At 46.3% G+C, this 13,941-nt stretch overlaps 1 protein-coding gene across 2 annotated transcripts in view; it reads left to right on the top strand.

Moving 5' to 3' along the window:
• Positions 1-1,333: 1,333 nt before the first annotated feature.
• LOC140406764 (beta-hexosaminidase subunit beta-like) overlaps positions 1,334-13,941 on the top strand; it is a 35,707-nt gene continuing 23,099 nt past the window's right edge. Inside the window, exons 1-3 of one of the 2 annotated variants that reach the window (XM_072494703.1) lie at positions 1,334-1,803; positions 12,187-12,252; positions 12,573-12,619. In XM_072494703.1, coding sequence (XP_072350804.1) covers positions 1,389-1,803; positions 12,187-12,252; positions 12,573-12,619 — 528 coding nt within the window. In that variant the 5' untranslated portion in view covers positions 1,334-1,388. The remainder of the gene's footprint in view (positions 1,804-12,186; positions 12,253-12,572; positions 12,620-13,941) is intronic. The other variant, XM_072494704.1, reaches the window with a different exon arrangement.

Raw genomic sequence — 13,941 nt, 5'->3', positions numbered from 1 at the left:
ATTAAGGGGCAATTTAGCAAGTATGTGATCTGCTGTTTGTTAATGTGGATGGGTTGGTTGGATGCAATTCTGGGCATTCTATTAAATGTGGTGTTCTCCGCTTGCCGACGCCAAAATCCCAAAACGCGCTTGATCGGAGAATAGCTTCCGATGACAAAATCACGGTAGGTGCCTGTTTGATGCCAAATCGGGATGCTCCGGCACCCCGAAAATGGCGTAAATGCATCGCTCGCCAAGCAGGGTTAAAGTACAGCAGGCATATCATTAGCGGGCCTGACACCCTATCCTCAGAGATTCACTGCCTCCGATGGGCTGAGTTCCCGACGGCGTGGTTAACTTGTGGTTTCAAAAGTCGTGAACTTCGTGTCGTGGCTGCTGAACGAGAGGAGGTAGGAAATGGCGTGGAGTGACTGCGGGCAGCCGGCCCGGACACCGGCGGTGGTAGCTGCGGTGGGGGAACCCTGCCAAGGCTGGGGGAGGGGAGGAGGAAGGGGGGTGACAGGCCGAGCAGCCGAGGTGCGCCCCCATAGGACTGCGGCGGTGCCCAGGCACTGACTGCCATTACGGCGGCCATCTTCCTTAGCACCCACTGACCACCCACCTCGGTCCCTGGTCTACACAGTGACACCGGCTGTCTGGGTGCGCACACCCCTGCACCCCAACCCCCCCCCACCCGCCACAGCACGTGCCCCCCTTGCCCCAAACACCCCGCCAATCCGGCCGCCGACCAGCCAGGGCCACACCCTCCACGGCATCCCCCAGTGAGGGCAATGCCAGCCAACGTATCCCTGGCATCAGACCCGGGGGCACCGATGGTGCCGGATACTGACGGGGAGGGTTCAAGACCCACGCAAACTCCACATGTAGTGACCCGGGGCTTGGATCGAACGCAGGTCCTCAGCGCTATGAGGCAGCAGAGCTAACAATAATTATTATTATTACTGGGCCACAGTGCCGCCCCTGGATGCTGCCAATAACATGACAATTTAATAACTGGATGGGCTCTTGAGGGAAATAAACTTGCAGGGCTTTGGCGATTGAACAGGAACTGTGACGGACTCCATGGGCCAAATGGCTTATTTTCTGAGATTTGTTTTTGTTTGATAATGCATTTGGTGGCGCAGAGGGGCTTTGATTTTGTTTTTAGTTTCCGTGGTGTGGCGCAGGAGCCACTTACCAGCGGTCATCCACCCCTCACTGAGCAGGCGCAGTCATCTGAGAAGTAATGGCCCGGCGCTAGGACCCGCCGGGGGTTTGGAGGCCGGGGCCGCCCGGCCGTTGAATGCGGTTTTAAATGTGTCACGTGACCGACAGCTGCTCACATGACCGTCCATGCGCGCCGCCTCTTAAAGCGGAGCGCGAGCCGGCAGTGCCTAGTCTGACAGGAGATGGCGAATCTTGGGAGCCTGTTTGTGCTGCTGCTCCTCCCGCCGGCCTCCGCTCTCGCCGATCGGGCGGAGGACGAGCCCGTGTACCAGCCCGAGATGGGCGACTCTCCCTCCGGCTCGCTCTGGCCATTGCCCAAAAACCTCCACATCAGCCCCGAGTTTTACCGGCTGAGCGGCCACACGTTTCAGATCGTCCACTCGCCCAGCTCCACCGCCGCTGTTGGCTGCTCCCTGCTGGACAACGCCTTCCGCAGATATTTCTACTACATCTTCGGCAGCAACGCGGCCAGGAGAGGTCCCCGGAAGCCGACTGCTAGGCCGAGCCACACCGGGGAGCTGCGTCAGCTGCAGGTCACTATCATCGCCAGTGACCCTGAGTGTAACCGGCATCCCAGCATCACGAGCAACGAAGCTTGTGAGTATTGTTCCGGGGAGAAGGCGGCGGGGTGCACCTGGAAATGACGGCCCGCCCGCCATGTGGGATAGCACAGTAGTTAGCACTGTTGTTTCACAGCGCCAGGTTCTAGGGTTCAATTCCCAGCTAGGATTGGAGTCTGCACGTTCTCCCCGTGTCTGCGTGGATTTCCTCTGGGTGCTCCGTTTCCTCCCACAAGTCCCGAAAGATGTACTGTTAGGTGAATTGGACATTCTGAATTTTCCCCCTGTGTACCCGGACAGGCGCTGGAATGTGGTGACTAGGGGTTTTCACAGTAACCTCATTGCAGACATCGGGAGAACGTGCTTGCAGTGTCAGCATTCGTATCGTGCCTTTCAAGCCTCTGTGACCTCCCAAAGTCTGTTCTAGCCTTTTTAAAAGGGCGAGTTAAAACCGTTTCTTTACTCTTCAAATAATTGCAGACAAATCAGTGGTGGGAAAATTATTGGAAGGAATTGGGGGACAAATAAATCATCTTTGAAAGGGTCCAGAGGCATTCACAAGAATGATCCCTGGAAGGACTCTGGGTCTGTACTCGTTGGAGTTTGGAAACGTGAGGGGGGATCTTATTGAAATTTGCAGGATACTGTGAGGCCTGGATAGAGTGGATGTGGAGAGGCTGTTTCCACGTGTAGGAAAAACTAGAAGCAGAGGACACTATCTCAGACTAAAGGGACAATCCTTTAAAACAGATGTGGAGGGATTTCTTCAGCCCCGTGAATCTGTGACACTCTTTGCTGTGTCTTTAAAACAGAGATAGATACGTTCTTGATTAATAAGAGGACCAGGGGTTATGGGAGAAGGAGGGAGAATGGGGATGAGAAAAATATCAGCCATGATTTAAATGGCAGGGCAGGCTCGATGGGCCGAGTGGCCTAATTCTGCTTTTCTGTTGTGTGGCCTAAAAGTCATATCATGGGAAAGGCACAGATTTATTAAGGGAAGGGTCATCACCTAACTTGTTGGGTTTCTCTTTTGCAGGAGGTAACCGGTGGGGTGTTTGATGTAGTCTACATGGCTTTTACAAGGGTCTTGACATGGTGTCACATGGCAGGCTGGCCAGAAAAAAATTAAACCTTTAGACTTCACGTTGGATCCAAAATTGGTTCAGTGGCAGGAAGCAAAAGTTAATAAGACCATGAGGCATAGAAGTGGAATTGGGCCATTTGGCCCATCGGGTTGCACCACCATTCAATCATGGCTAATAGTTTTCTTATCCTCATAACCCCTGATTCCCTTATTACTTCAAAAACCTATTTATCTCCATCTTAAAGACCCTCAGTGATTGGCCTCCACAGCCTTTGGCGGTGAAGCATTCCACAGATTCACCACCTTCTGGCTGAAGAAATTCCTCCTCATCTGTTTTAAAAGATTGTCCCTTCTGTCTGAGGCTGTGCCCTCGTGTTCTAGTTTCTCCGACTAGTGGAAACCTCCATTCCACGTCCACTCTTATCCAGGCCTCTCCGTATTCTGTAAGTTTCAGTAAGATCCCCCTCCCCCTCATCCTTCTAAACTTCAACGAGTACAGACCCAGAGTCCTCAACAGCTCCTCGTATAACAAGCTCTTCATTGCAGCACGGTAGCATTGTGGATCGCACAGTTGCTTCACAGCTCCAGGGTCCCAGGTTCGATTCCGGTTTGGGTCACTGTCTGTGCGGAGTCTGCACGTTCTCCCTGTGTCTGCGTGGGTTTCCTTCGGGTGCTCCGGTTTCCTCCCACAGTCCAAAGATGTGCAGGTTAGGTGGATTGGCCATGATAAATTGCCCTTGGTGTCCAAAATTGCCCTTAGTGTTGGGTGGGGTTACTGGGTTGTGGGGATAGGGGGGAGGTGTTGACCTTGGGTAGGGTGCTCTTTCCAAGAGCTGGTGCAGACTCGATGGGCTGAATGGCCTCCTTCTGCACTGTAAATTCTATGATTACCTTCTTGCAAAACTCGTCTGGACCGTTTCCAAGGCTGGGGTGGAGGGGGGGGGTGCTTAGTACCATATCTGTTGCTTTTTGTTATGTATATTTTGGACTTTATGGTTCCTACATTAAAGAAGTTTCCAGATTATGCAAAAATAATAGCATTGTGGTTGATGGTGAGGATGAAAACTGCAGACAACAGGAAGATATCAGTGGACTAGTTGGGTGGGCAGAAAGTGGAAAATTGAATTCAATCCAGAGAAGTGTGAGATAATGCATTTGGGGGTGGTAAATAAGGCAAGGGAATGGTCAAAAAATGGTAGGATTTTGAAAAGAAGAGGGACAAAGACTTTAACCACATGTTAACAAGATGGTTAAGATGTTTTCCATTATTAGCGGAGGCATGGAACATAGGAGCAAAGAGGTTATACTAGAACTGTGAACAAAATTCTGGTACAGCTAAGATTACGGCTATGCCATTTAGGGGTGGGCAATAAATGTTGGTCTAGACAGTGATGCTGTCATCCAATGAATGAATACATTTAAAAAAGTTGTGTATAAATATGTTTCATTAGCCAGACGAGTTACCACCACCTGGAAGTTCTCTTCCAAGCCACTCATTATCCTGGCTTGCAAATATATCGCTGTTCTTTCACTGTCACTGGGCCAAAAATCCTGGCTCCCTCCCTCCCTAACTGCAGGGACTGTGGTGGTTCAAGAAGGCAGCTAACCACCACCTTCTCGAGGGATGGGAAACAAATGCTGGCCTAATGAGCAATGCCCACATCCTGTACATTTTTAAAAATCAACGCACTTTTGAATAACACCCACACCGCTGAGTCAGAAAACTGTCAATTGCAATGCCATCACTGAGCCATAGCTGATAATCCCGGCGGATTGAAAATTAGCAAACGTGACACCACTGTTTAAAAAAGGAGGTAGGCAGAAAGTGGGTAATTATAGGCCAGTTAGCCTAACTTCGGTAGTAGGGAAGATGCTGGAATCTCATCAAGGAAGAAATAGCGAGGCATCTGGATGGAAATTGTCCCATTGGGCTGACGCAGCATGGGTTCATAAAGGGCAGGTCGTGCCTAACTAATTTAGTGGAATTTTTTGAGGGCATTACCAGTGCGGTAGATAACGGGGAGCCAATGGATATGGTATATCTGGATTTCCAGAAAGCCTTTGACAAGGTGCCACACACAAGATTGCTGCATAAGCTAAAGATGCATGGCATTAAGGGTGAAGTAGTAGCATGGATAGAGGATTGGTTAATTAATAGAAAGCAAAGCGTGGGGATTAATGGGTGTTTCTCTGGTTTGCAATCCATGGCTAGTGGTGTCCCTCAGGGTTCAGTGTTGGGCCCACAATTGTTCACAATTTACATAGATGATTTGGAGTTGGGGACCAAGGGCAATGTGTCCAAGTTTGCAGACGACACTAAGATAAGTGGTAAAGCAAAAAGTGCAGAGGATACCGGAAGTCTGCAGAGGGATTCGGTTAGGTTAAGTGAATGGGCTAGTCTGGCAGGCGGAATACAATGTCGACAAATATGAGGTTATCCGTTTTGGGAGGAATAATAGCAAAAGGGATTATTATTTAAATAAAATATTAAAACATGCCGCTGTGTAGAGAGACCTGGGTGTGCTAGTGCATGAGTCGCAGAAAAGTTGGTTTACAGGTGATTTAAGAAGGCAAATGGAAGTTTGTCCTTAATTGCTAGAGGGATGGAGTTTAAGACTAGGGAGGTTATGCTGCAACTGTATAAGGTGTTAGTGAGGCCACTCCTGGAGTATTGTTCAGTTTTGGTCTCCTTGCCTGAGAAAGGACATACTGGCGCTGGAGGGTGTGCAGAGGAGATTCACCTAGGTTAATCCCAGACCTGAAGGGGTTAGATTACGAGGAGAGGTTGAGTAGACTCTGACTGTACTCGTTGGAATTTAGAAGGATGAGGGGGGATCTTATAGAAACATATAAAATTATGAAGGGAATAGATAGGATAGATGTGGGCAGGTTGTTTCCACTGGCGGGTGAAAGCAGAAGTAGGGGGCATAGCCTCAAAATAAGGGGAAGTAGATTTAGAACTGAGCTTAGGAGGAACTTCTTCACCCAAAGAGTTGTGAATCTATGGAATTCCTTGCCCAGTGAAGCAGTTTTTAAGATAACGATAGATAGTTTTTTGAAGAATTAAGGGTTATGGTGTTTGGGCCAGTTAGTGGAGCGGAGTCCAAAAAAGATCAGCTACGATCTCATTGAATGGCGGAGCAGGCTCAAGTGGCCAGATAGCCTACTCCTGCTCCTAGTTCTTATGTTCTTATATTATCCCAACCTGTTAATAATAATAATAGTCTTTTATTGTCACAAGTATGAAGTTACTGTGAAAAACCCCTAGGTGCCACATTCCGGCACCTGTTTGGGTGAGCCAGTACAGGAATTTAACACTCGCTGCTGGCCTTGTTCTGCATTACAAACCAGCTGTTTGGCCCACTGAGCTAAACCGGCCCATGTTTCAAGTGAATGTATTTTTGGATCTTATTATAAGTGAGGTAGTTTGAACTACATTGCCACAGTGACACTATCTTGGGAACTGGCATTGATCACTCACTGAGCAACCTTCCAAGTTTTAAAAGCAGCTCATGGATGCTGGAAATTTGAAACAAAATGCTATAAAAACTATGCAGGCCTGGCAGTACCTGTGGAGCTATGTTTTGAGCTGTATTTGACCCTTCAGAACCCTTGTGTTTTGCCAATTTTGGGAAGTTGCTTCAGTGTGGTATTTTTGAGCCTATCGCGCTATTGCCTATTTAGAGTGATGTATGTTACCTTTTTAAAGAGGAATAAAAGACTGGGGAGAGGTCCTTGAAGAAAATTCTGGTCCATCTGCATTCTTTTAAAACACACCCAGCTCACTTGTATTGGTGTTATGATTCGATCGCCTCTTGGCCTTTTGTGCAATGATAATCGTTGCAGGAAAATCACTGATTCAAAAAGCAGATTGCTCAGTGTAGCCTAGCGTGGATTCTCTTGGGGTGTTTCTGGCTCTTTGACTATCCAGGAGGGTGTCATTAGTACAGAGATAGGACATTTAGATGCTCCAGGCTGTTTTGCCATTCTGCTGCATTATGGTACCTTATTTACATTGCCTTTGCTGTTTTTCATTCCTTGATGTGTAGGAAGGGTATCATCTTCGAAGTCCCAAGGGATTAGATGGGCAATTGCTGTGTGGGTAAGAAGTCTGTTAAATGAGAGGTTAATGTTTTTTAGATTGGAAGGAACTGTGCAGTCATTTTCTCCCAGAAGTCCTGTTCAAACTACTCCTCTGGTACATCTCATGCTCTTCCCTGCATTGACCTTTACATACCACAATATTTCCCCACTCACTTTGTAACTTTTTGCTCCTATTTACAGACCTGCTGTGCTTGCCAACAGCGGCATCTATAGACTATTCTCTTATCCTTTTATCCTAGTAATTTTAATATAAATGATGAGCTGATGTAAAGGTCTGAGGAAAAACCTCTGGGAAACACACAATCCACAAATCCCAGCACGGTAGCACAATGGAGAGCACTGTTGCGTCACAGTGCCAGGAACCCGGGTTTGATTCCTGCTTGTGTCACTGTCTGTGCGGAGTCTGCACTTTCTCCCTATGTCTGCGTAGGTTTCCTCCGGTTTCCTCCCACAAGTCCCAAAAGACGTGCTGTAGGTGAATTGGACATTCTCGGGGAGATTGGATGGGGGGGTTCCAGGGATGGCGGAGAGCAGGGATGGAGAGGATGGGTATGTGTTCATAGAGGGGAGTATGAGGGAGCTAGAGGAAAAGTTTGGGCTGGTGAGGGGAAACTAATTCCGGTGCGGGACTTCCTTCGTAAACAGGTGGCAATCTTCCTGTTCCTACCGCTGAGGGGGATTCAGGACGGTAATTTCCAGAGGGTGGGTAGGGGAGGGGAGCGTTTCGGACATCTATAAGGAGCTTATGGGGTCGGAGGAGATGCAGACCGAGGAGCTGAAGTGTAAGTGGGAGGGGGAGGTGAGATAGAGGATGGTTTATGGGCGGACGCGTTGAGTAGAGTCAACGCGTATGCAACATGTGCCAGCCTCCGCCTGATACAATTTAAGCTTGTGCACCGGACTCCCATGACAGTGGCCCGGATGATCAGATTCTTTGGGGTGGAAGACAGGTGCACAAAATGTGCGGAAGGACCAGCGAACCATGTCCATATGTTTTGGACATGTCCAAAGCTTCGGGGATTTTGGCAGGGGTTTGCGGATGTCATGTCCAAGGTTTTAAAAATAAGGGTGGCGCTGGGTCCAGAGGTGGCGATTTTCGGGGTGTCGGAAGATCCGGGAATCCAGGAGGAGAAAGAGGCAGATGTTCTGGCCTTTGCTTCCCTGGTAGCTCGGAGATGGATACTATTGGCATGCAGGGACCCAAAGCCCCCGAAGTTGGATACCTAGCTATCTGACATGGCTAGCTTTCTCTGTCTGGAGACAATTAAGTTCGCCTTGCGAGGTTCACTGTTGGGGTTAATCGTCCGCAGACAAGGGGGGGGGGGGGGAGAGAAAGGAGTAGTTTAGGTTAGACTAGGGGGGTAATAAGGGTGGGACCTGTATGTAAGGTAAACGGTTTTTGCACTATGTATATGGTTTCATGTATCTTGTCTATTTTGTTGTTGTTTCTATACCAAAAATACCTCAATAAAATGTTTATTTTTTAAAAAATGGCTCCCAACCTGTGCCTCGGTCCAACTGTGGTCTTTCATTCACCCCCCTCCCCCCCCCCCCCCCCCCCCCCCAAAAAAATCTTTTGTGTGGAACCTTATTAAATGCGTACTGAAAATCTATGTCTTGGTACAAAGAAAACTACAGCACAGAAACAGGCCCTTCGGCCCTCCAAGCCTGCGCCGACCATGCTGCTGTCTAAACTAAAATCTTCTACGCTTCTGGGGCCTGTATCCCTCCATTCCCATCCTATTCGTATTTGTCAAGATGCCCCTTTAAACGTAACTATCGTCCCTGCTTCCACCACCTCCTCCGGCAGCGAGTTCCAGGCACCCACTACCCTCTGTTTTTAAAATAAAAATTGCCTCGTATCTCCTCTAAACCTTGTGCCTCGCACCTTAAACCTATGCGCCCTAGTAATTGACCCCTCTACTACCCTGGGGGGAAAAATCCCTGACTATCCACTCTGTCTATGCCCCATATAATTTGTAGACCTCTATCAGGTCACTCCTTAACCTCCTTCGTTCCAGTGAGAACAAACTGAGTTTATTCAACCTCCTCATAGCTAATGCCCTCCATATCAGCTAATGCCCTTCATACCAGGCAATATCCTGGTAAATCTCTTTGCACCCTCTAAAGCCTCCACATCCTTCTGGTAGTGTGGCGACGAGAATTGAACACTATACTCCCCAAGTGTTGCCTAACGAAGGTTCCATAAAGCGGCAACATGACTTGCCAATTTTTATACTCCATGCCCCGGCCAATGAAGGCAAGCATGCTGTATGCCTTCTTGACTATCTTCTCCACCTGTGTTGCCCCTTTCAGTGACCTGTGGACCTGTACACCTAGATCTCTCTGACTGTCAATACCCTTGAGGTTCTACCATTCACTGTATATTCCCTACCTATATTAGACCTTCCAAAATGCATTACCTCCCATTTGCCCAGATTAAACATTTACCCTAACTCCATCTGCCATCTCTCCGCCCAAGTTTCCAAACTATCTAAATCCTGCTGTATCCTCTGACAGTCCTCATCGCTATCCGCAATTCCACCAACCTTTGTGTCGTCTGCAAACTTACTAATCAAACCAGTTACATTTTCCTCCAAATCCATTTATACATACTACAAACAGCAACGGTCCTAGCACTGAACCCTGCGGAACACCACTAGTCACAGCCCTCCAATCAGAAAAACACCCTTCCATTGCTGCTCTCTGCCTTCTATGACCTAGCCAGTTCTGCATCCATCTTGCCAGCTCACCTCTGATCCCGTGTGACTTCACCTTTTGTACCAGTCTGCCATGAGGGACCTTGTCAAAGGCCTTACTGAAGTCCGTATAGACAACATCCACTGCCCTACCTGCATCAATCATCTTTGTGACCACCTCGAAGCTATCAAGTTAGTGAGACACGATCTCCCCTTCACAAAACCGTGCTGCCTCTCGTTTATACGTCCACTTGCTTCCAAATGGGAGTAGATCCTGATGAGCTGATAAAGTTGCAGCTTTTAAAGTAATTGGCTCAACTAACTTTAGTTTGTTGTTCAGGTTGGTAATGCCACGGCATGGGAAACCGAATCCTTGACCTACATTGGCTTCACTGTGATACTTGAGGAATAATGCATTGTTGGAAGTGCCAACTGAGGCCCATTCTGGAAGAATCTATGGCACTTTCAGCAGGGTTCACCCTATATTCTTGAAACAAAATAGGATCTAGTTATTTATTTGCCAATGTGAGATAAATTGGCTGCTCAATTCTCAATTTGCCTATGTCAAGTGAGAAGTCAGAAATAATTTTCTGTAAAAAGAAAGACTTGTGTTTTTATATAGTACTTTTCACAAAAAGTCATTGGCCAGCACGATTAAGGAAAATACCAAGGCTCTTTATACATATATAAAGAGCAATGGTTTGATTAGTAAGTTTGCGGTCTACACAAAGGTTCATGGAATTGCGGATAGTGATGAGGACCGTTGGGATATAGATCAGTTGGAGACTTGGGTGGAGAGATGGCAGATGGAGTTTATACCGGATAAATGTGAGGTAATGCATTTTAGAAGATCTAATACAGATGGGAAATATACAGTAAATGGCAGAACCCTTGGGAGTATTCATGGGGGATCTGGGTGTACTGCACAGTAGCACAGTTGCTTCACAGCTCCAGGGTCTCTGGTTCGATTCCCGGCTTGGATCACTATCTGTGCAGAGTCTGCATGTTCTCCGTGTCTGCGTGGGTTTCCTCCGGGTGCTCCGGTTTCCTCCCACAGTCCAAAGATGTGCAGGTTAGGTGGATTAGCCATGTAAAATTGCTCTTGGGTGTCCAAAAAGGTTAGATGTGGTTACTGGGTTAGGGGGATAGCGTGGAGGGAAAATACCAAGGCTCTTTATATGTAAAGAGCAATAGGGTTGGCCCACTCGAGGACAGGGGAGGGAATCTATGCATGGAGCCAGAGGAAATGGGTGGAGGTATTAAATGGATACTTTGCGTCCAGGGGCTTGGTGGATGAGTCTGTGGAAGGGGGGTGCTCTTCCAAGGGCTGGTGCAGACTTGACCTAATGGCCACCTTCTGCACTAAATTCTATGATACAGGTACAGATCACTGAAAGTGGTAAGGCAGGTGGAGAAGGTAGTCAAGAAGGCATACGGCATGCTTGCCTCCATCGGCCGGGACATTTGAGTTTTAAAAATTGGCAAGTCGTGTTGCCGTTTTATGGAACCTTAGTTAGGCTGCACTTGGGAATATAGTGTTGTGGAGGCTTTGGAGAGAGTACAGAAAAGATTTACCAGGATGTTGCCTGGTATGGAGGGTATGAGCTGTGCGGAGAGTTTGGAGAAACTTGGTTTGTTCTCACTGGAATGATGGAGGTTGAGGGGTGACTTTGATAGTAGTGTAAAAGATTGAGGGGCATGGACAGAATGGGTAGTCAGAAGCTTTTTCCCAGGGTGGAAGAGTCAATTACTAGGGGGCAAGGTTCAAAGGAGATGTATGAGGCAAGTGTTTTTTAAAAAAAAAAAATACAGTGGGAGCCTGGAACTCGCCGGGTGAGGTAGTGAAAGCCAATACGATAGTGACTTTTAAGGGCGTCTGGACAAATCCATGAATAGGATGGAATAGAGGGATATGGTCCCCGGAAGTATCGAGGGTTTTAGTTCAGATGGGCAACATGATTGGTGCAGGCTTGGAGGGCCTGTTCCTGTTCTGTAATTTTCTTTGTTCTTTTCATGCCCACTGAACATCTCTGAAGTTCTTTTGAAATGTTGTCACTAGTTGTGTAGGAAATGTGACGGCCAAATCACATGCAGCAAATTCTCAAATGGCAGTTTGATAATGACTAGATAATCTGTTTGTGGTGTTGATGGAAAGATAAATATTGGCTTTGACACCAGAGTTAACTCCCCTGTTCTTATTGTCATAGGACCAATTATATCCACCCAAACCGGTAAATGAGGCCTCTGTTTAATTTCTCATCTGAAGGTTGGCACCTCCCAATGATGCAGCACTCAGCAGTCAATACTACACCAAGCGTCAGCCTTTTGTGCTGATGTTCTGGAGTGGGATTTAAACCTAGAATGTTAGCAAGTATACCACCAGCTGACCAAGCTTTTTGAAGTTACCCAAGAGTATGTTAATTTGCCACATAAATTAAGGATATTTATGTGTAATCAAATTGTTCTGCTTTCTTTGGTCAGAATCTGACAGATTTTTGTCTACTTGTATTTTTATATTTGTTTTTTTTAGATGAAATCAGTGTTACTCAACCTGTAGCTTCTCTGAAATCAGAAAATGTGTGGGGTGCACTGCGAGGTAAGTGATGGAAGGATTGCGGCAATTAGCAACTTTGTATTTCAAACGGAACAGGATGGCACATGTAAACTAATTGTACCCATTCCCTTATTATGGATGCAGCATTATACCACCTAACTATTATTGAATGTGACATCTGGGATCAATTAGTAAATTTGTATCGAATGGTTAACTGAAGTTTAAACTGTTCAGTGTGGGAGAAAATCAAATCCCCCATGTCAGAACAATGTTTTTACTGCTAGTTCGACAACTAAACTGTCAATTGACTTTGATAATTAAAATATATATATATATATTCATGCAATTAAAATTTGTTTCAGGATTGGAGACCTTCAGCCAGTTGGTTTATGAGGATGAATATGAAACTGTAAGCTATTTTCAGAGTTCTGATTTCTGGACATTTAATAGTTTTTCCTTTGCTCTTTGTTAAAATATTGCACAAATAATAGGTTGGCACACCAATTGTGCAGTAACTTGGCGTTCTTCAAGTATAGACCTTATTGGAAAGGTTTATTTAACTAAGCAATAGAAGCTTAGACAAATTAGCCAGCATCTGTTGTGCTGCAAACTGCTGAGCATGATTCATTTGAATACCAACTACAGAATTGATACGTTGCCTTTGTTTCTTGAACTAAAGGTTACATGTTAACCCTATATTGTAATTCTCCACTTTTCTAAAGAACTTGCTGATGTGTGGCTTATCATTATGTGGGGTCTCTTATCCATGTTTGTCTTTTTACATGTTGATTTGGAATCTGGCTCTAGAGATCACCACAGTAAATGGAAAAATAACCAGTTTAAAATGTTCTGTATGGATTTACCAAATGGTAGAAAAAGAGCAATTTCTGCTCTTACCTTTGGGGAAATATGAGGGTAAATAGCACTGTTCCCTGTAAGCTGCAACAACCAAAGGTTCCCATGCACGCCATGGACAAGTTGACCCTTAAGCTGTTGTGCATTTTTGAGTGTGCATAAAAGGTTTAAGGGCTGCAAAAATCACCTGGGCTACAAAAAAAAGGCATGTTAGCGAATAGCCATGGACCTGAATCTTCGTTCCTTCTTGTTCCTTTCCTTTAGATTTGAATTTGTTCTTCTGAGCCATATGATTCCTGCTATATTATTGGCTTATGTTGCACCAGAAAGAAGATATCTTGCTGTTCATTGACTGATACACATCTAGAGGAGGAAGTGGTGTAATGGTATTGTCAATGGACTATAGAGACCCAGAGTACTCTGGTGTCCCAGGTTCAAATCCCGCTGGAAATGGTGAAATTTGAATTCAATAAAAATCTGGAATTGAAAGTCTAATGATGACCATGAAACCGTTGCCAATTGTCATAAAAAACCATCTAGTTCACTAATGTCTTTTTTTAGGGCATGAAATCTGCCATCCTTCTCTGGTCTATATGTGACTCTAGACCCACAGCAATGTGGTTGATTCTTAACTGCCCCTCCAGGGCAATTGGGGATGGGCAATAAATGCTGGCACAGCCTGCGACACCCATGTCCCATGAACAATTTTTTTTTTAAAATCCTCTGGAACTAACTACCTTGCCTTAAAGCTATGTTGGTGGTTTGAGCAATTACTCCAGGGACAGTGCAAGAATTTTGATGTCCAGGGTGGAAGCCTGCTATTTCCTTTCAAATTGCTGGACTCTGGTGTGGTGAAGATACTCCCAGCATTGCCAC

The sequence above is a fragment of the Scyliorhinus torazame genome, unplaced genomic scaffold (assembly GCF_047496885.1).
Source record: "Scyliorhinus torazame isolate Kashiwa2021f unplaced genomic scaffold, sScyTor2.1 scaffold_862, whole genome shotgun sequence".
Lineage (NCBI taxonomy): Eukaryota > Metazoa > Chordata > Chondrichthyes > Carcharhiniformes > Scyliorhinidae > Scyliorhinus > Scyliorhinus torazame.
Note: the sequence above shows the minus strand (reverse complement) of the source record. Positions and strands in the feature narration are given on the sequence as shown.